The sequence below is a fragment of the Chiloscyllium plagiosum genome, unplaced genomic scaffold, assembly GCF_037043375.1.
Source record: "Chiloscyllium plagiosum isolate Xiang-an unplaced genomic scaffold, Cpla_swu_hap1 HiC_scaffold_28, whole genome shotgun sequence".
Taxonomy (NCBI): Eukaryota; Metazoa; Chordata; class Chondrichthyes; order Orectolobiformes; family Hemiscylliidae; genus Chiloscyllium; species Chiloscyllium plagiosum.
In genome coordinates, this window is record NW_028270166.1 from 2,914,483 (window position 1) to 2,936,018 (window position 21,536).

The 21,536-nt window shown below is 47.1% G+C and overlaps 1 protein-coding gene across 1 annotated transcript in view; it reads left to right on the forward strand.

Annotated features, from left to right (window-relative positions):
* Nucleotides 1-21,536, forward strand: part of cpamd8 (C3 and PZP like alpha-2-macroglobulin domain containing 8) — a 507,250-nt gene that overhangs the window by 466,836 nt on the left and 18,878 nt on the right. The window contains 6 exon segments of the mRNA XM_087975878.1: nt 1,273-1,335; nt 3,019-3,248; nt 3,739-3,826; nt 14,999-15,073; nt 17,661-17,766; nt 19,483-19,593. Coding sequence (XP_087832004.1) covers nt 1,273-1,335; nt 3,019-3,248; nt 3,739-3,826; nt 14,999-15,073; nt 17,661-17,766; nt 19,483-19,593 — 673 coding nt within the window.

Genomic DNA, 21,536 nt, shown 5'->3' on the forward strand with positions numbered 1-21,536 from the left:
ATCACCCCCCACTACCACCTCCATCATCCCCCACCCTCACCACCCCCAACCCCACTCCAGCACCTCCACACCCCCCCACTACCACCTCCACACCCCCTCCCTCACCACCCCCAACTCCACTCTAGCGCCTCTACACCCCCCCACTACCACCTCCATCACCCCCCACTGCCACCTTCATCACCCCCCACCCTCGCCACCCCCAATCCCACCCCAGCACCTCCACAACCCCCCACTACCACCTCCATCTTCCCCACTACCACCTCCACACCCCAGCACTACCACCTCCACACCCCCCCCACTACCACCTCCATCACCCCCCACTACCAACTCCATCACCCCCCACCCTCGCTACCCCCAACCCAACTCCAGCACCTCCATACCCCCCCACTACCACCTCGACACCCCTCCACTACCACCTCCATCACTCCAACCCTCACCACCCCCAACCCCACTCCAGCACCTCCACCACCCTCCACTACCACCTCCATTACCCCCACTACAGCCTCCATCACCCCCCACCCTCACCACCCCCAACCCCACTCCAGCACCTCCACACCCCCCACTACCACCTCCATCACCCCCCACCACCACCTCCACACCCCCACCCTCACCACCCCCAACCCCACTCCTGCACCTCCACACACCCCCACTACCACCTCCATCAGCCCCCACTACCACCTCCATCACCCCCACTACCACCTCCATCACCCCCCCACTACCACCTCCACACCCCCCACTACCACCTCCATCACCCCCCCACTGCCACCTCCATCACCCCCACCCTCACCACCCCCAACCCTACTCCAGCACCCCCACTACCACCTCCACGCCCCCCAGTCCCACCACCGCTCCCAACCCCACCTTTAGCACTTCCTGCCTCCTGTTTGCTGGTTCACGTCAGCCCCAGTCTCTATCCTCACTCTCTGGGCCACAGTCCCCACGGAATTTGGGGGAATTATCCCACCGTGTCTGTGAAACCTCTCTGAGTGAGAGGCTGACTGAACTCCGTTTCCTTGCCGTCTCTTTATAACCCTTCATTATGAGTGTATTAATTGCACCTTCCTCTCTCTCACTCTCAGCAAGTGCTGTCCCAAACCAGTTGCTGCACGTAAATGTTCCTTTCTCACATTGTTTCTGGGTCTTTCCCAGGCAGTGGTCAGTAAGAGGGGGAAGCTGTCCTTGCTGCTGGATTTATTGAGCTGCCTCAGTTGTTGCAGTGATGTCACGGTGAAGGCCTTCTGATATTTTTGTGTCTGTTTCCTGTTTTTCCAGATCCCGAGTGTCCCAACAGGCCTGTTTGTCAGTGCAAGGGGGGAAGGCTGCTGCTTAATGCAGGTAACACCACTGAATTGAAATCACTGGTTAATGAGCCGTGTCGGAAAATTTGATCCCCTTAGTATTGGGTAAAAAGTGATTGCATTTCTCTGAGAGAGGCCACTCTGTCCTTCCTGCCGACCTGGTTGCTTTTTGATCCATCCAGTTGATCCCCTGGTGGAATGGTCAGCATGGTTTCATCAAATGGAAGTTATGTTTGTTGGAATTCGTTTGTTGGATTATCCATGCTCTGGGCAGAGAGGAGCTGAACTGTACTTGGATTTCCAGAAGTCACAGATGGAGTTTAATTCAGATAAATGTGAGGTGCTGCATTTTGGGAAAGCAAATCTTAGCAGGACTTATACACTTAATGGTAAGGTCCTAGGGAGTGTTGCTGAACAAAGAGACCTTGGAGTACAGGTTCATTGCTCCTTGAAAGTGGAGTCGCAGGTAGATAGGATAGTGAAGAAAGCGTTTGGTATGCTTTCGTTTATTGGTCAGAGTATTGAGTACAGGAGTTGGGAGGTCATGTTGCGGCTGGACAGGACATTGGTTAGGCCACTTGGAATATTGCATGCATTTCTGGTCTCCTTCCTATCGGAAAAATGTTGTGAAACTTGAAAGGGTTCAGAAAAGATTTACAAGGATGTTGCCAGGGTTGGAGGATTTGAGATATAGGGAGAGGTTGAACAGGCTGAGCTGTTTTCCCTGGAGCGGAGGCTGAGGGGTGACCTTATAGAGGTTTATAAAATCATGAGGGGCATGGATAGGATAAATAGACAAGGTCTTTTCCCTGGGGTGGGGGAGTCCAGAACTAGAGGGCATAGGTTTATGGTGAGAGGGGAAAGATATAAAAGAGACCTACAGGGCAACTTTTTCACACACAGGGTGGTATGTGTATGGAATGAGCTGCCAGAGGAAGTGGTGGAGGCTGGTACAATTGCAACATTTAAGAGGCATCTGGATGGGCATATGAATAGGAAGGGTTTGGAGGGATATGGGCTGGGTGCTGGCAGGTGGGACTAGATTGGGTTGGGATATCTGGACGGTTGGACCGAAGGGTCTGTTTCATGCTGTACACCTCTATGACTCTATAAGTCACATGATAAGGTCTCACATCAAAAGGTTATTGAGATAATTCCAAGTCCTTGCTGAACTGACTAAGAGAGTGTGGTTAGAAGATTGGCTGTATGAAAACAGAGGGTGCACGGAGAGCCTGTGTTTCTGATTGAAAAGCTGTGATGTGTGGAGTCATGCAAATGCCTCAACATTTTATAATATACTCAGTGACTTACATGAGGGGAATGAAAGCACGATGGCTACGTTTGTAGATGACACCGAGATAGTTGGGAAAGTACATTGTGAAGATCACAGAAATAGTTTGCAGACAGATGGGCTGAGTGAGTCGATGAGCAAACGTCTTGTTGATGGGTTATAATTTGGGAAAATAACAAAGCCTTTCAACTTTGGAAGGAAGAGTTAAAGCTGATTATTATTTCACCAGAGAACAATTGAAATTCTGAGGTGCAGAAGGTCTTCTAGTATGCAAGTACCAAACCGTTAGTATGCAGATACAGCAAGCATTGAGGCTGTTGGGGAGGACTTGACCAGGCCAGTGGAGAGGGGGCTGTGAGAGTGCGGAGACAAAGCGGGAATGGGGGTTCCTGCCCCATGCTCCCTGTAATCTTAGTTGACTGGTTGCAGATCGACGTGACGTACAATGTTCCTGACCCAGTAGCGAAGCCAGCATTCCAGCTCTCAGTCAACTTAAAGGAGCCAGAGCGTGACCAGCACCAGCACCATGCCAGGCCAGTGTCCAGGAACGAGAACCGCTCTGCACGATCCCAGAGAAAGCGTGCACTGGACCATGATGATGATCCAGCCTCGCACCAAGATCACCAGGAGTATAAGGTCACAGTGGAGGCATGTGCCAGGTATGAAACTCCCCAGAACACAGCCGGCTTGTCACAGACTCACTGCTTCCCTGTCAGTCACCTCCAGTCCATCTCTCTCTTTCAAAATGGCCCAGTTCCCATTGATTTATCAGTCATTTCAAGGCCCTGCCCCACACGAAGGTGTACACTCAGATTCTGTAGTTCTCACTGTCACAACCTTTTACAGCGTTTCTCCAACCCTGTGCTGTCCCTGGGAGTGTTTGATGGAGTTGGTGTAGAGAGAGTTTTACTCTATACCTAACCGCATGCTGTCCCTGTCCCTGGGAGTGTTTGATGGGGACAGTGTAGAGAGAACTTTACTCTATATCTAACTCGGTGCTGTCCCTGGGAGTATTTGATGGGGACAGTGTAGAGAGAGCTTTATTCTGTGTCTAACCCCGTGCTGTCCCTGGGAGTGTTTGATGGGGATGGTGCAGAGGGAGCTTTACCCTATATCTAACCCCGTGCTGTGGCAATGTTTCTTCTACAGATGGTTGCATTCTGGATCTTCAAACATGGCAGTCCTTGAGGTCGCTCTGCTGTCTGGGTTCCGAGCAGATATTGAGAGTCTTGAACAGGTAGGAGCTCCCCAGTCCCTGGCAATCAGACTCAGAGTAAACCTCCATTCGAGCTGTACATTTCACACAGAGGTTTGTATAGTATTAATCATTAATTCTGTTCCTGTTTGAACTGAGCCTTGTGTATGGTCTTAGGAGTATGACTACAATAATGTTAGGAGCGGATTACTGTATCAGAGAATTATTGAATGTCTCCAACACTGGAAAAAGACTATTTGGTCCATTGTGTCTTTACTATAAGACACAATGGGATATGCTGCTTTATCCCTGTAAGAATAAAGCAGCATATCCCACCTTTTGACTCTTGTCCCAGTTCCTTTGGTGTGGTATTTGACCCTGAGGTGTGTTGCTGAGACCATCTGCTCCCTGTTCTGTAACAATGCACACCCACTCCTCAGCTACTGAGTCTGCTTCACATCTCATTACCTTTCAACCTGACTATTCCACTATATCCCCTTTAGAGTCAGTTGATCTGTCTCCTACACATTTGAGGCCATCTTCAATTCTGCTTCCCATATCCCAAATCCTATTGACTCCTGTTCCCCTCTTACCTCACTGGCCTGTATCCACGCTCAGCCCAAACATGGTCATCCTTTTTTCCCATACCCCCTTTGACTTGCCCCACCCTACACTTCTCTCATTTCCTCCAGCCCCTCAATCCTCACAGTATCTACATACCCTCATCCTCAAAGTTTGTGAGAAGATTTGTAGCTTGGGTGCTTATTACTGTGGTTCTGTTCGCCAAGCTGGAAGTTTTTGTTGCAAACGTTTCGTCCCCTATCTAGGTGACATCCTCAGTGCTTGGAAGCCTCCTGCGAAGCGCTTCTGTGGTGTTTCCTCCGGCATTTATAGTGGCCTGTCCCTGCCGCTTCCAGTTGTCAGTTTCAGCTGTCCGCTGTAGTGGCTGGTATATTGGGTCCAGGTCGATGTGTTTGTTGATGGAGTTTGTGGATGAGTGCCAAGCTTCTAGGAATTCCCTGGCTGTTCTTTGTTTCCCTTGCCCTATAATGGTAGTGTTGTCCCAGTCAAATTCATGTTGCTTGTCGTCTGCGTGTGTGGCTACTAGGGATAGCTGGTCGTGTCGTTTCATGGCTAGTTGATGTTCGTGGATGCGGATCGTTAGCTGTCTTCCTGTTTGTCCTATATAGTGTTTTGTGCAGTCCTTGCATGGGATTTTGTACACTACGTTAGATTTGCTCATGCTGGGTATAGGGTCCTTCGTTTTGGTGAGTTGTTGTCTGAGAACATTCTGGATCTGATTGGATCCCTTATTGATGGTTGCACATCAGTCCCTTGGGCCTGTGGTGTGCTCTCTCTCTCCCCTCCCCATCCACCTCACTCCCTTGGTTTAAGATGCTCCTTAGGACCTGCTCTTTTCATTGTTTGTTGAATATCGCATCGTACATTTCCAGGTCAAGATATGTTTGACAGTCAATGCTGTGAAACACCATGGAATTTTTTACTACATCAGAGGTGATATAGAAATGTAGTTGTTACATATCTCATTTCTTTCGCAATTTCCTTCTGTTATTTTCTGATTCATAATCACCTTGTTTTGTTTTAAACATATCAATTCACTTCATCACTGCAGAAGTAACGAGTCACTTCTCATCTCTCACTCTTATTCTTTCACTCTCTCACACACATTCTTTCTCTCTTTCCCCAGCACTTTCTCTCTCCCACTTTCTTTCTCTGTTTTGCTCCCTCTCAGTCTGTCTATTACTGATTCTATCTGTTTTCCTCTGATCCTGTCTCCTTATTCTCATTCTTGGTGACTATCTTTCTGAGATGGTTAATTGAAACCATTTCTACTTGGTTCCTGCTGAAGGGACCAATGTGTATTATTGCTGTGTAGTTTTGAAGTTGGTCACTGGCTGTGGGATGAGGACAGATACATTTCATTGGGCAGGGTTATGAGATGAGTGATGCCTGTGAGTATAGCATGATGTGCTGAAATGCTGCATTGAGGATCAGGGGCTGGGCTGTGTCTGTGTAACTGCAGTTTACAGCTGTTTATTGGGAGCTCAATCTCTGCAACATCTGGAGTTAATTTCAGCAGAGACTCTCTCGCTCAGAATGTTTGCTATGAGTATTTTGTCCATATGGCTCTGCCTCCCAGAGAGAGAGGGTCTCACTTGAGCCTTGTTCAGCAGAGGATGACAGGTTGGGGGTGGGAGCTGCTGGTTTTGTGTTTGTCAGTATCTGCCCCGCCTCGCTGGTTACAGCACTCTCTGAAATTGACTGCATCTTGTGTTCCTGATGCATTAGCATTTCCTGAGTGGCAGGTTTAACATTTTGTCCCTTGATCCCTGAGTGACCTTTCTACTCCCCACCCCCTTCCCCTAGATTAATGCTGCTGTTAATCTGGCAGCACAAGCCCTGTCTCTGAGCTGTTCTGGGTAGAGTTAGCTGCCGTGTTGACACCCCGTGGAGTTGGGGGAGGGAGCTAGGATTGTATTTGGATGCAGAACTTTAACTTTCAGTTCGGGCTGATCTGTCCTGGTCCTCTTTCCTGAACAAACTTCAGTGACAACTGTGAGATTAAAAAGAGAAGGGTGGGGGTGTCAAGGCAGAGGTGGGCACAAGTGTGAGACTCACCACAGTTGAATAGCATTCTATAAGGAGGAGCAGCCATCCCACAATATAATGTGTAGTACCTGGGGGTGTTGTGATGGTTCAGTGAGGATTGTTGGTTCGGGATATCAGAAGAGCTGTCTGATCCTTAACACCCATTGGAGGGAACAGTGCAGCCGCAGGGAAACCACGGAAAGATAGTGCGGCACTCCCTCAGTGCTGACCCTCCGACAGTGCGGCACTCCCTCAGTGCTGACCCTCCGACAGTGCGGCACTCCCTCAGTGCTGACCCTCCGACAGTGCGGCACTCCCTCAGTGCTGACCGTCCGACAGTGCGGCACTTCCTCAGTGCTGACCCTCCGACAGTGCGGCACTCCCTCAGCGTTGACCCCCTGACTGTGAGGCACTCCATCAACACTGATCCTCCGACAGTGCGGCACTCCCTCAACACTGATCCTCCGATAGTGTGGTGCTCCCTCAGCACTGACCCTCCGACAGTGTGGTGCTCCCTCAGCGCTGACCCTCTGACAGTGCGGCACTCCCTCAGTGCTGACCCTCCAACAGTGCGGCACTCCCTCAGTGCTGACCCTCCGACAGTGCGGCACTCCCTCAGTGCTGACCCTCCGACAGTGCGGCACTCCCTCAGCGCTGACCCTCCGACAGTGCTGCACTCCCTCAGCACTGACCCTCTGACAGTGCGGCACTCCCTCAACGCTGACCCTCCCACAGTGCGGCATTCCCTCAGCACTGACCCTCCGATGGTGCAGCATTCCCTCAGCGCTGACCCTCTGACAGTGTGGCCCTGTGACAGTGCGGGCCTCCCTCAGCGCTGACCCTCTGACAGTACGGCACTCCCTCAGCTCTGACCCTCTGACAGTGCGGCACTCCCTCAGTGCTGACGCTCGGACAGTGCAGCAATCCCTCAGCGCTGACCCTCCGACAGTGCGGCACTCCCTCAACACTGACCCTCTGACAGTGCGGCACTCCCTCAGTGCTGACGCTCAGACAGTGCAGCACTCCCTCAGCGCTGACCCTCCGACAGTGCGGCACTCCCTCAGCACTGACCCTCTGACAGTGCGGCACTCCCTCAGCGCAGATCCTCTGACAGTGCGGCACTCCCTCAGCGCAGATCCTCCGACGGTGCGGCACTCCCTCAACGCTGACCCTCCCACAGTGTGGCATTCCCTCAGCGCTGATCCTCTGACAGTGCGGCCCTGTGACAGTGTGGCTCTCCCTCAGTGCTGACCCTGTGACAGTACGGCACTCCCTCAGCGCTGACCCTCTGACAGTGTGGCACTCCCTCAGCGCTGACCCTCTGACAGTGCGGCACTCCCTCAGCGCTGACCCTCTGACAGTGCAGCCCTCCCTCAGCGCTGACCCTCCGACAGTGCAGCACTCCCTCAGCACTGACCCTCCGACAGTGCGGCGCTCCCTCAGCGCTGACCCTCTGACAGTGCAGCCCTCCCTCAGCGCTGACCCTCCGACAGTGCGGCACTCCCTCAGCGCTGACCCTCTGACAGTGCAGCCCTCCCTCAGCGCTGACCCTCCGACAGTGCAGCACTCCCTCAGCACTGACCCTCCGACAGTGCGGCACTCCCTCAGCGCTGGCTGGTGATGCAGCAATGTTTGGCCCCAGGTTAAGATTGGGACATGAGTTTGGGTGCCTGCCTGAGTTTGTTATCCCAGCCCAGATGTTCCCAAAGTGGGGGCAGGAGTCCCGAGGTGCCTGAGCTGATATTTTTGGGTGATGAGCACTGGGCTAGCTGTAGGCATTTATCTCTCCACCCCCAGAGGCTCTCTGCCACCATTCCTGGTGAAAGGCTCCAGCCCGAAACGTCGATTTTCCTGCTCCTTGGATGCTGCCTGACCTGCTGTGCTTTTCCAGCAAGACTCTCTCAACTCTGATCCCCATCATCTGCAGTCCTCACTGTCTCCAGCTGTGGGCACTGCAGAGCCCTGCCCTCTGTCCCCTTCGCTCTCTTACCATCTCCTCCAAAAGCTTCCCCTTCCCACCCGCACTCTCCGTTCACACAAAGGGCAGAGGCTCATAATTTTCCAACTCAGGAATAGTGTCATAGAAAAAGATGTGGAAAGCATTGGCGTCATGGCTTTGTCTGTCTGTTTAATGTTTGTCAGTAGATGTGTTTCTGTGGTATAGTTCACCCTCCTCTGACAGGACGGTTGATGAGAGGATGATCAGAGTTAACAGGGAATATCGCTCATGTTATTAACCTGGTGCTTACTGTAACCGTCGGCAGTGGCTGACATTGCTCAGCCTTTCAGAAAAAGGAGGAAAATATTTAAAAACCGGAATCTTCCTGCATCCAAGTGAAGGGAACTTGAAAAGACTGGAGAGTTCAGCAAAGCTCTGGGATCAGCACAGTGGGTCACTGATGGGGTTAAAGGTTAAATTCCACAGGCAGGCAGTGAATTATTTGAATTATTCAGCCTGTCAGATGCTGTGAAACATGGGACTTTCTCAGTCGCCAAAGATCTTGTTGAAGGAGTGTTTGAATTGAAGGTGGTTTTTAATGGCCTTATCTGAGGTATAAGTCCAGTTTTAATTCCAGCTCCAATTGGCTGTTACTGCCCTGATCAAAACCTTTAACAATCCTGATACTTCCAGCCATTCAGCCCATCTGCTCCATGCTGATATTCCTGCTCCACATGATCCTTCTCCCACCCTCCTTTTATCTCACTGTCAGCCCAATGTTCTCATTCTTTCTCCCTCATCCATTTGTATAATTTTTCCTGGAATGGATCCATATGATAATTTAAACAACTGGGAGATCTGAAGCTCCCAAAACTTCTTCCCCACCCCGCGCCCCCATAACCTCCACAAACCCTGGGAAACCTCCCATGCCAGCCCCAGTGGTGTACCATAGGGATCCTTGCTGGGTCCCTTATTGTTGGTGATGTATAGTAAACGATATAGATTAGAATGTGGAGGGTTGATAAGTAAGTTTTCAGATTACATAAAGATTTGCCCGGTGATTAGTAATGATGACGATGATCTTAGGTTACAGGAAAATATAGGAGACAGTAAGGTCTGCAGATGCTGGAGATCAGAGTTGAGAGTGTGGTGCTGGAAAAGCACAGCCGATCAGGCTGCATCCGAGGAGCAGGAACACAAACGTTTCGGACATAAGCCCTTCTTCAGGAATGAGGCTGTGAGCCGAGGGGGTGGAGAGATAAATGGGGTGGGGGGGGGGTGGTGCTGGGAGCAAGGTAGCTGAGAGTGCGATAGGTAGATGGGGGTGGGGGTAAAGGTGATAGGTCAGAGAGGAGGGTGGAGCGGATAGGTGGGAAGGAAGATGAACAGGTAGGACAGGTCATGAGGGCAGTGCCGAGTTGGAGGGTTGGAACTGGGATAAGGTGGGGGGGGGGGGGGGGGGGAAATGATGAAACTGGTGAAGTCAACATTGATCCTATTTGGTTGGAGGGTCCCAAGGCGGAGGATGAGATGTTCTTCCTCCAGGGATCGGGTGGTTAGGGTGTGGCGATGGAGAAGGCCCAGGATGTTGCATGTCCTCAGTGGAGTGGGATGGGGAAGTTGAAGTGTTTGGTCACGGGGCGGTGGGGTTGGTTGGTGCGGGTGTCCCAGAGATGTTCTCCGAAGCATCTCTGAAAGGGAGACAGGATGCCTACTTGCAGAGCGCTTCAGAGAACATCTCTGGGATACCCGCACTAACCAACCCCACTGTTCCGTGACTGAACACTTCAACTCTCCCTCTCACTCCGCTGAGGACATGCAGGTGCTGGGCCGCCTCCATTGCCACTCCCTAACCACCCGCCGCCTGGAAGATGAGAATGCCTCATCTTCCTCCTCAGAACCCTCCAACCCCAGGGCATCAATGTGGATTTCCCCAGTTTCCTCATTTCCCCATCCCCCACCTTATCCCAGATCTAAACCTCCAACTTGGCCCCACCCTTATGACCTGCCCGACCTGTCCATCTTCCTTCCCATCTATCCACTCCACCCTCCTCTCCGACCTATCACCATTACCCCTCAGCTTCATTTACCTATCACACTCTCAGTTACCTTCCCCCAGCCCCACCCCTCACCCCCTCAGTTCACAAGCCTCATTCCAAGAACATATAGGCAAGTGGGTCAGATTGGCAAATCAGTGGCAGATGAAATTTAACCCAGGTAAGTGTTAGGAACAAGATAAATGAGTTGTCAGTGAATGATAGGACACTTGGAAGAGGAACAGAGGGATCTTGGGCTGTTTGCCCAGAGTTCCCTGACCCTGGCAGGGCAAGGCAATCGGTTAGACCAGAAGGCGTATAGGACACTTGCCTTTATCACTCGTGGCATAGATTATAAGAGCAGGGAGGTGATGTTGGCACTGTACAGAACTTTGGGTTGGCTGCGGCTGGAGTACTGTGTGCAGTTTTGGTCACCATGAGATAGGAAGGATGTGATTGCACTGGATGGGGTGCAGAGGCGATTCACCAGGATGTGGATGGAGCATTTCAGCGATGAAGAGAAGCTGGATAGGCTCAGGCTGATTTCTTCAGAGCAGAGTAGACTAAGCTGGGGAGCTGCGAGAGGTGTGTTTGACTGGCATGGACAGGAAACAGCTGATTCTATCACCCTTCGTTGAAGGGTCACTAATGAGGGGCATAATTTGAAGATGAATAGCTTGAGGTAAATCTTTTTTCGCCCAGAGAATGGTGGAAATCTGGAATGCACTGCCTAGGAGAGGAGTTGAAGCAGGAACCCTCACAACCTTTTTAAGAAATAAAGGTGGATAAGCTTGGGCCATTGTAACATTCAAGATTATGGACTAAGTGCTGGAATGTGGGACGAGTGTGGGTTGGTCAGCACAGACTCAATGTGCTGAAGGGTCTCTTCTGTCCTGTGTGACACTGACCTTGGACACTCCAGGGATATACCCCCTCACCCTGGCCTGGACGTCCTGCTGCTACGCTTCCAGAGTAGTTTTCCACGGACTGATTGGAGACGGTGTGCCCTGTTGGTGTTTTGTGAAGTGGGGAAGCAGAGCACATGGGGATGGCACAGTCTGCTCATGCTGTTCCCAGCTGTGGCTGTGGAGACGGTTGGAGCTGTTCATCACATCAGCCTGTGAAATGCAGCTCTCACTGGGGAGCACCATTCTCCATGGCGCCAGAGTTACAAGAAAAGATCGTAAACTGTCTGTCTGTGGTGAGTGACTGCCCTTCCATCCATGAAATATTATCTACAGGTTTAGGGGCCTGTAAAACCCCAACACCAAATTAAAAGGGGCTCTTTACTTGCCTCAGAAGAAAGTTTAAGTTGCGTGCATTTATCATGGGGCTTTATTAGATGGAATGTTTGTACCAGTCAGTGTTTTATGAAGTTTCTTCAGAGACTAGATAATAATTCTTGTGATGAAATTACAAGAGGCAAAATCTGGACTCTCTGACTCACACAGACAGACCTTGCCTTGTTACTCTGTGTGTGTCGTTTGTGATTCCCCAGTTGCTCCTGCCCAGTTCAGGTTAAAGAGGTTGCCCTGTCACTGTCCAGTCAGAGCATGAGGGAAACATAGACATAAACAGGGTCTCATACTTAAGCGACTACAGCTGACACCGGGGAATCCCATTAAAGACCCCACCTCCATTAAAATAAAGATCATTCAGCAGAGACCCCGGGTCACTGTTATCGTTGGACATAACTTGAAACATTTCTGGCAGACTGGGGTTCTGTGTTGAAGCATGGCCCCAATCACAAAGACTGAACCAGTTACCTGTTAGTTTGAGGTTCTGTTCATACTGAGATATATTGAGATATACTGAGAGGACAGTGCCCAAGATCAGTTCGATATCTGTGATGTGAGTCACCCTCTGCCAATTCGAGGCTAAATCTTTTATAACTTACTGATTATGCCCTTCTACAGTATTGTGTTTTGTTCTAGGCTCCAACTTCAGGATGATGGAGTTGAGGAGAGGTTAGAGAAGATCTTACCAAAATGTTATCCGAAACAATTACGTATAGTGATTGTAAAAGCTGGAATTATTCTCAAGCAGAGCAGAAAAAGTTAAATGGAGATTTAGTTGAGATGTTCAAAACCACCAGATGCTGTTTCCCCAGGCAGGAGGGTCTGTTACCTGGAGAAGACAGATTTAAGATAATAGGAAATGAACCAGAGGGTGAAGTAGGTTTTTTTTAACCATGAGTTGTTGTGATTAGAAGCATACTGTCTGAAAGAGCCGGGGAAGCGAAGTCAGTAATAATTTGCAAGAAAATTTGATAAAGATCGGAATGGGAGAAAGAGCAGGAAGTGGGTCTAATTGAAGAGCTGCTTCAAAGAACCAGTACAAAATCGATGGGTCAAATGTCCTCCTGTGCTGTGAGACTCTGTTATTTTGAGCATGAAAGTAGATGTTTAGCCTCTGGATAACCTTCCTGAAAGTGTGAGTGTACTGTCTAACTCCGATGATCCTCTCTCTAGCAAGGTTTATAGAAGTCTCCATAGTCCCAGAACGTTGTTATCTCATTAGAGACTAATGGTTGGTGGTGGCTTACCCTGCGGTTTATCAGCTCCCAGTTATTAATTTCCCAGTCCTATCCTCAAGGGTTCCACCCTTACTTTAGTGACTGTCTTGTATATACATCAAAGCTCTCCCTATTTTTTTCATATTTCTTGCCAATTTACTTTCATAATCAATCTCCTTCCTTTTTTATTTATTTTTAGTAATTGACTGCTGGTTCCTAAACCAAAAATACCCAATCCTCTGGTCTCCCACTTGTTTTTGCAACTTTGTGTGCCATAGTTTTTGGTTGAATGATCGCCTTGACTATTTCTGTTAATCACTGGATGGAGCATTTTTCTTATCAAGTCTTTCTTTTTGACTAGAATAAATATTACTGAGTGTAATAAAGTTTCTGATTATCTACTGACCTTCTCCTCAATCTCCTTTCCCAGTCCACTTTACGCTGCTTTTTCTTCTGTCCTCTGTGTTTGCCTTTATTTAAGTTGTGGACCCTGGTTTGAGACTGGAGTTGCTCTCTCTCAAACTGAATTTGAAAAATATTGTGATCACTAGTCCCTAGAGGATTCTTAACCACAACACCTCTGATTAATCCCATCTCATACACGTTACTAGATCTAAAATAACCTGTTCTTGGTGGGTTCTGCAATGCACTGCTCTAAGAAACAATCCCTGATTCAATCTACAAGTTCATTTTTGATGTTACCCCTGCCTGGTTGATTTGTCCAGTTATTATGCAGATTAAAGTCACTCATGACCATTCTCAATCACCTCCATTATTTTCCGATTTATACTTTGTCCGAGAGTGAGGCAGCTGTTCAGGGACCTGCAGGTGACCTCCTTTCCCTTGCTATTCCTTATTTCCAATTGATACCACATCATGATCTACTGCACCTATCACACTAACAATCCTTCATTAACAAAGCTACCCCACCTCCGTTTCCTTTTTGTCTATTTTTATGTAACTCTGAATATACTTAAATATTGAGTTCCCAGTCTTGATCACCTTCTAACTATGTCTCTGTAATAGCAATTAGTCATGTTCATTTCTTCCAATTAGTGCCACCAGTTCATCTACCTTATTACAGATGCTGTCTTCATTCAGATTAAGAGTCTTAAACTTTTAAGTTATCATCATTTGACTCACTCTGCTTCTAATTTTTTCTGCACTCTTCTGTTTAAATATTTTTTACCTCTTTGTGTCACACTTTAAATGGCAGTTGCCTATGTAAGCTTTATAATAAGTAGATACATCGTATGTAACAAAAACATAATTTATAATAAATATATTATCGTACTTGTCCAGCGGAGATACTGCAGAGTCCGCAGCACCGGGGGAGAGAGAGAGAGAGAGAGAGACTGATTTCTCAAAGGCACTGTGAGCATTTAATCCATACCTTTTGAGTAACCTCTCAATGACAACTTGTTTTTACTGGTATTATTGACTGGTTTTGTAAGCTACTTGATCAAAAGATTTTTAAGATTCATCACTAAATTAAAGTTTGATCATTATGCCCCTTTATCTAAGGAAAGACAGACTGCCATTGGAGGCTCACTAAGCTAATACTAGGTAGAGAGGGAACTGCCTAACGAGAGGTTGAGTAGATTGGGCCGGTACTCATTGGAGTTTACAAGACTGAGAGGCAAACTTATTGATGCAAAATCCTTTCATCAGGAAGGGCTTTTGCCTGAAATGTCGATTTTCCTGCTCCTCGGATGCTGCCTGACCTGCTGTGCTTTTCCAGCATCACACTCTCGATTCTGTCTCCCCTTGTAGGTGAGTCCAGGACCAGAGGGCGTCATCTCTGGGTAAAAGGTCACCCATTTAAGACAGATGAGGAAGGAATTTCTTCTCTCAGAGGCAATCTGTGGAATCTTTGCCAAGAAGACTAATGCGACTGTGTCAATAAATACATTGAAGGCTGATTTTTAAACAGTGAGGAAACCAAGGGTAATGGGAAAAAGGCAGGAAAGTTGTTTTGAAGTTTATTAGATCAGCCATGATCTCACTGAATGGCACAGAGGTCTTGATGGGTTGAATGGACTCCTCCTGCTGCTATATCTTATGAACTTATATCTAAATGAGAGAAATGTAACTAAACTCTCTGCTCTTCATAGCTGCTCCTGGGTAAACAAATTGAACTAAAACGATATGAAGTGGATGGAAGGAAAGTTCTGTTTTATTTTGATGAGGTAAGAGAAAAATTTTCTAAAGAATAAATAAAATAACCATGTTGCTAGGAAGAACCTAACAAAGAGACCTAGAGGTTTAGGTTCATAGTTCCTTAAAAGTGCGTGCTAAGGAAGGCGTTTGGCACGCTTGCCTTCATTGGTCAGAACATTGAGTATAGGAGTTGGGACATCATGTTGCTGCTGTACAGGACATTGGTGAGGCCCCTTTTAGAATACTGCGTTCAATTCTGGTCCCCCTCTAAAGGAAGGATGTTGTTAAACTTGAGAGGGGGTAGAAAAGATTTGTAAGGATGTTGCAGGAAGCGGAGGGTTTGAATTATGTGGAGAGGATGAATAGGCTGGGGCTTTATTCCCTGGAGCATCGGAGGCTGAGGGGTGACCTTATAGAGGTTTATAAAGTCATGGAGGGGCATGGATAGAGTAAATAGACAAAGTCTTTTTCCTAGCGTTGGGAAGTCCAAAAACTAGAGGACATCGGTTTAAGGTGAGAGGGGAAAGATATAAAAGGAACCTGAGGGGGTAAGATTTTCACGTAAAGGGTGGTGTGTGTATGGAATGAGCTGCCAGAGGAAGGGGAGATGGGTACAATTACAATATTTAAAAGGCATCTGGATGGGTATATGAATAGGAAGGGTTCAGAGGGATATGAGTCAAATGCCGGCAAATGGGAGTAGGTCCGATTGGGATGTCTGGTCTGTGCCCATGCTGTATGACTCTCTGACCCTATGTGCTGAGTTAACTGATCTCTCCAGGATGTGTTGGGTTAAAATCAACACACCATTCAACTAGTCCAGACGATGTTTGGTGTTACTTTACAAACAAGCAGTATTTAATCACGGAAAACAGACCTTATTCCAAATCTCTTCATCCCCTGTCCTTCAGTGACTGAAATAACCTCCTGTTCAGTGTTGACCTAGTCTCTGTTTGCATCATTGCAGTCCTGGCCTGTGTTTGCATCATTGCAGTCCTGGTCTGTATTTCTTGCTCCACTCTCACGGTGAAGAGAGGGCAGTGGCAAGTCTGCCTGGCGTCACCAGAATTGTTCAATCTCTGCATGGAACACGTATTCAGAGAATTTAGACATATTTCCAAGGGCAAAAATTAGAGACCAGAACATCCATTTCCAATAAAATAAAACAAAGAATTGCAGAGGCTGGAAATCTGAAACGTAAACAGAAACTCAGCAGGTCTGGCAGCATCTGTGGAGAGAAAGCAGAGTTAATGTTTTGGGTCCATTTTCAGTCCTGAAGAAGAGACTCAAAACATTAACTCTGCTTTTTCTCCACAGATGCTGCCAGACCTGCTGAGTTTCTCCAGTAATTTATTTAAATGTGCAATATTCTGACAATGGAGAGCTACTGAAAGAATCCAAAGAGGCTCTGAAAATATTGTAGGTAAAATACAAGCTGGGAGTTTAGAATATGAATTGAGATCAAAAAGACACACACTGGAAGTTAGAAGGAATGAGTGAAGGTTGAAGTTGATGGTATTGCACTCAAACAAGTCAATGAATTTGTCAATTTAGGAATAATAACAGATGATGGCATGTGAGGTGCAGAGGAAGGATGGAGACAGTAACTTTGTGACGGTGAAGGATGTGTTAACAACAAGAAAACTCGAGCTTGTAACAAGGAAAAAATCATAAGATGTAACATTCGTCCCACTTCCCTGTCTGCCTCAGAAACCTGGACAATAAAGAAACATCTTTGGAAGAAATTGTGGCCTTCAAAATTCTAAAATATCTATATGTAGACCATATGATTATTTTGTGTCTTCCCAGACAGTTTATTTCTTTCTTTCGAGGAATGTTCTTGCGATGATGTTCTGCCGTTTTGAACCACATCATGAACTTTCCATGACTAACAAGACCTGGCACTGGACTAGAGCTCTAACCTTCTAGCCCAGAGGTGGGGGAATACCTGACAATGGAACAGATGCTTCAAAGTGCAGTACAAAAAAAACTCTCAAAAACCAATGTTTAGAAAAGAAAGCATCAATATTTCAGCTGTTTGATCAGATCTGAAAGTTTCAGTGATCTCTACCAGAGGGGCAGCAGAGAAAGGTGTTTACCTGGACACAGCTGGATGATTGATAGCAGGGGGGTTGTAGTTACGCTGTTGTGGGTGTGTGGGAGTGGTACAGGTCAGACAAGTGTGGTACCAGGAGAGCAGGTCTCCTGGCTGGAGGAGCTACACACAGCAACAATAACAAAAAGCACTGAGTCAAATTACCTGGCTGTTATCGTGTCGCTGCTTGCCACCCACTTCAACCTTCACTCGTTCCTTCCAAATCCCTTTGTGCTCCTTTTTGGTGTTTGGTCTCAATCTGTATTCGAAACTTCCAGAATGTGTTTTATCTATGTTACTTTTAGGGCAATCTTCTAATTCTGTAAGTAGCTGTACATTATCTGTAGCTGTAATTGCAAATTTATAGAAGTTTCTGTGTGCTGGTTAACTGTCATATTTCTTATCCAAGGACTAACAAAGTGCCTGAGATATTGATGTTTAGAAATGGAAGCTTTTTAATTCATTCAATTTTGAATGAGGGAGAATGTGAACCTCCTGATTGTCTCCCCCTGTCTGTTCAGATCCCGAGCCAGTGTATGACCTGTGTCATGTTCGATGCGTACCGGGAGTATATCATTGGGAAGACCGCTCCAGTCCCAGTCAAGGTGTATGACTACTATGAGCCAGGTAGGTTCGAGCAGCTTGGACGCAGGGTGGCTCCGTAGGTAGGGGTCTCCCCGAATTGAAAATTAATCTTCATGACACAACTTCCAGCAATTCTGCAGGAAAATCCTAAGGAGTGTTTAAATTGTTGCCTAGTGATACAATATTTGTTTAGCTAAAAAAAATCACTATTTGGAAAGGGAGACGTTGTTCAACTGGCAACCGAGTATCATCCAGTTGGCTAAGGAAGAGTGTGTTTGCGGTGTGTTCACTGTGGGAGGGCGTTACAGGGAGGATGGGCATGAACAGTGTGGGATGTGATGAGCCACCTGATCAAAGACTGCACCCAGACAGAGTGAGCAACATTTACTTAGTGTGTCTTGGTGAGTGTGATATTGGTAATTGGAATGGATTTGGGACTGCGTGTGTATGATCCAGCAAACAATCCGACACAATGCAGCAGCTAACTGTTGCTGCTGACTCCCTGCAAACCCCCTTCCTGGCCATGGAAAGTCAAGGACACAAACCTTCTCACATTCTCTAGGAATTTTTCATCGTAAAATGTGCTGGAAAAATGATCTGGAATCCGCTGATCTTCAGATTTCTCTCTCCTAGAAAATAGATCTACTTAATATAATGATCTGAAATGTGTGAGCAGGTACGTAAGATCAAAAACTTAGGAATTATATCAAAAAGGTCTTATTTTCTAAACTAAACAATTTGTTCTGCTGCAGAGGTTATATCTGGAATCATTTTGCTTCAATCACAATCTCGCTGACAGTTCACACGCAACTGATAACTAGGAACTCAGCTAAATCTTGCTGTATTCCTGATGAAGGGCTTTTGCCCGAAACGTCAATTTTACTGCTCCTCGGATGCTGCCTGAACCGCTATGCTCTTCCAGCACCACTGTAATCCAGAATCTGGTTTCCAGCATCTGCAGTCATTGTTTTTACCTAAATCTTACACAAGGTCACATACACAATCCACTGGACGGGACTTGATAGTCTTACATCTTAGCTAGTGATCTGCATTTTAATCTCCTAACACCTGCAGAGTCAGGTGAAGCTTAGCAATGATGCTTTTAAGTGTGGAACCTGGTGATATTACGATTTGGACAAATTTGAACATCCAGACCCAGAGTTTAACAAATTACAAACGGCATGTCAATGCAAGAAAAGGGAGCAGCTCATCAGCGTGAGTTAATAACAAGAAAGAACTGAACAGATTCTAGTCAATAAATGGGAATCTTTTCTTTCACAAAATACTGAAGTGAGACCTAGAAATTTTAATGGGGGAGTTGGGGCAGGGGGTGGGGTGGTTAGGTAGGTGATAACATTTTCTAGTTTGAACTGGGTGGACCTGCTGCTGTGGGGAGGGTCATAAAGAGCACTTTGGGAGATCAGGAGACAGTGAGGGCTGCAGCTGCTGGAGATCAGAGTCGAGAGAGTGGTGCTGGAAAAGCACAGCAGGGCAGGCAGCATCTGAGCAGGAGAGTCCACGTTTCAGGCATAAGCCCTTCATCGGGAATTCCTGATGAAGGGCTTATGCCTGAAACGTCGATTCTGCCTGACCAGCTGTGCTTTTCCAGCATCACACTCCTAACTTTGGGAGATGACACTGACACATTGTGTTGTTAATGATTCAGTCTGTGCAGTATTGTGCTGGCTCCTGTGCGCTGTCTGTTTGGGTGATACATATCGATGTGTGGATGATGACGTGCTGCTCTTGCTCCTCCAGCATTCGAAGCAACCCGTTTTTACAACGTGAGTGAAACCAGTCCTCTGGCTCGTGAGCTGTGTGATGGGACAACCTGTAATGAAGTTGAAAGCTCAGCCAATCAGTGGATAAGTATGTGTTCAAACCTGACTGAGGATGTAAGAATGATAACCCAAAAAGTCTTGTTTACAAGAAAATAATTTATTCTCCAAGCCAAGGGAGGGCAGTGCTGTTTCTGTGACCTCAGTGAGTTGCTGTAGTGTGAACATTGCATCCCTAGTGTGCTGTGAAGCAGTACATATCAAGCCCATTGATAAGATTAGAATCCCTACAATGTGGAAACAGGCCCTTCAGCCCAATCAGTCCACACTGACCTTCTGAAGAGAAACCCACCCAGACCCATTTCCCCTGACTGATGCACCTAACTCTATGGCAATTTAGCATGACCAATTCACATAACCGACACATCTTTGGACTGTGGGAGGAAACCCACGCAGACACAGGGAGAATGTGCAAACTCCACACAGGCAGTCGCCCGAGGCTGGAATCGAACCCAGGTCCCTGGCGTTGTGAGGCAGCAGTGCAAACCACTGAGCCACCGTGCCACTCCATTCGAGGAGTCGAAGTGAAATTCTTTAGAACAGAGGCCTGTTGAGGTTCTGTCATAGAGTAAATTTGAGATGGAGATTGACAAAGATTTAATCAGGAAGGTGGTTAAGGGTTATGGAGACAAACAGGAAAGTGGAGGAGGAGTATCAACTCAGCCAATATCATATTGAATGGCAGACCAGACTTGATGGGCTGAATGGCCTATTTCTGCCCCTATGTCTTGGTTTTCAGGTTTTATAGTTTTAATGAATTGCTTTGCTCTGGAGTTGTTGCTCCAGTTGCCAGGGTGAATGGTGAGTGTCCATCGCATTCCTGACTTTAGAGATGTTGAAGGAATTAAGGAGAGCGGGTGAGGTTCTGCCCAGTCTCCTTCCTATCCTGTTCCCATTGATGTGGTAGGCCATTCAGCCCCTCAAGCCTGCTCTGCCATTCTAGTCAAGCTTACCATCTGTCTCAATGCCATATTCCTATTTCCTTTGATGTCATTAGGAATGAGAAATCTATCAATCAGTCTTGAATTTATTTAATGACTGATCTTCCACAGTCTCTGGGATAGAGAATTCTAAAAATTTGCCACCACTGAGTGAAACATTTCCTCCTCTTACTCTGAGATTGTGTTGCCTGGTTCGAGACCTGTCAGCTGGGAGAAACATTCTTTATGAATCTACCCTTTAGAAGGCTGCCTTATGATTTTATAAAATTTCACTGAGATTGATGTGGTTGGTCTAGTTCACGTCTAGGTCTGTTCATGGTGTCTCAGTGAAGGCCATTTGGCCCCTGATGGTGCAGATGCAAGTCAGGGGGATGTTGCTGTATGTTTTCTTCAGGGATGATGATCAGCTGCTCCTGGAGTAACAGGAACTCTACTCACCAGTTGTCATTTCAGGTTTGTCTGTTGATGTGTCATGATGAAAGAATTGTGAATGGAGTTCACTCTAAAGATATCAATTAATAACTGCAGTCCATGGGGTTCTTGTGGTACAGTGGTAGCATTCCTGCCTGTGGGCTAGGAGGCCCAAGTTCAAGTCCCATCCATGCCAGTGATGCCATAGTAACATCTCTGAACAGGTTGTTTAGAAAATATCTACATTTGGGGCTGGAAAGTCCAGGTTCAAATCCCAGACACACATCACAACCTGTTTGAACAGATTGGTTAGAACATCCATCTCTGCTAAACCTAATATTAAAAAAAACGGTAAATTATAGTTAAATCTTAAGAAAAAAAGGAATGAAAATAACCCCAGTTCTGAATTGTAAAGTAGCAGGAAGGTCACTATTGAAGCAGTTAGAGATGGTTCATTTGAAGGTCCTTCTTTATCCACTTCCTGTGCTATTATTGATGAGGTCTGTTGTGTTTTCTTCATTAGTTGAATTTTGCAAAGTTTTCTTTCCAGCTAGCTGGTTTTCTAGAGATGCTTCAGCTTTATACAAGTTTTGTGAGACTGACGCCAAAAATGGGAGAAATA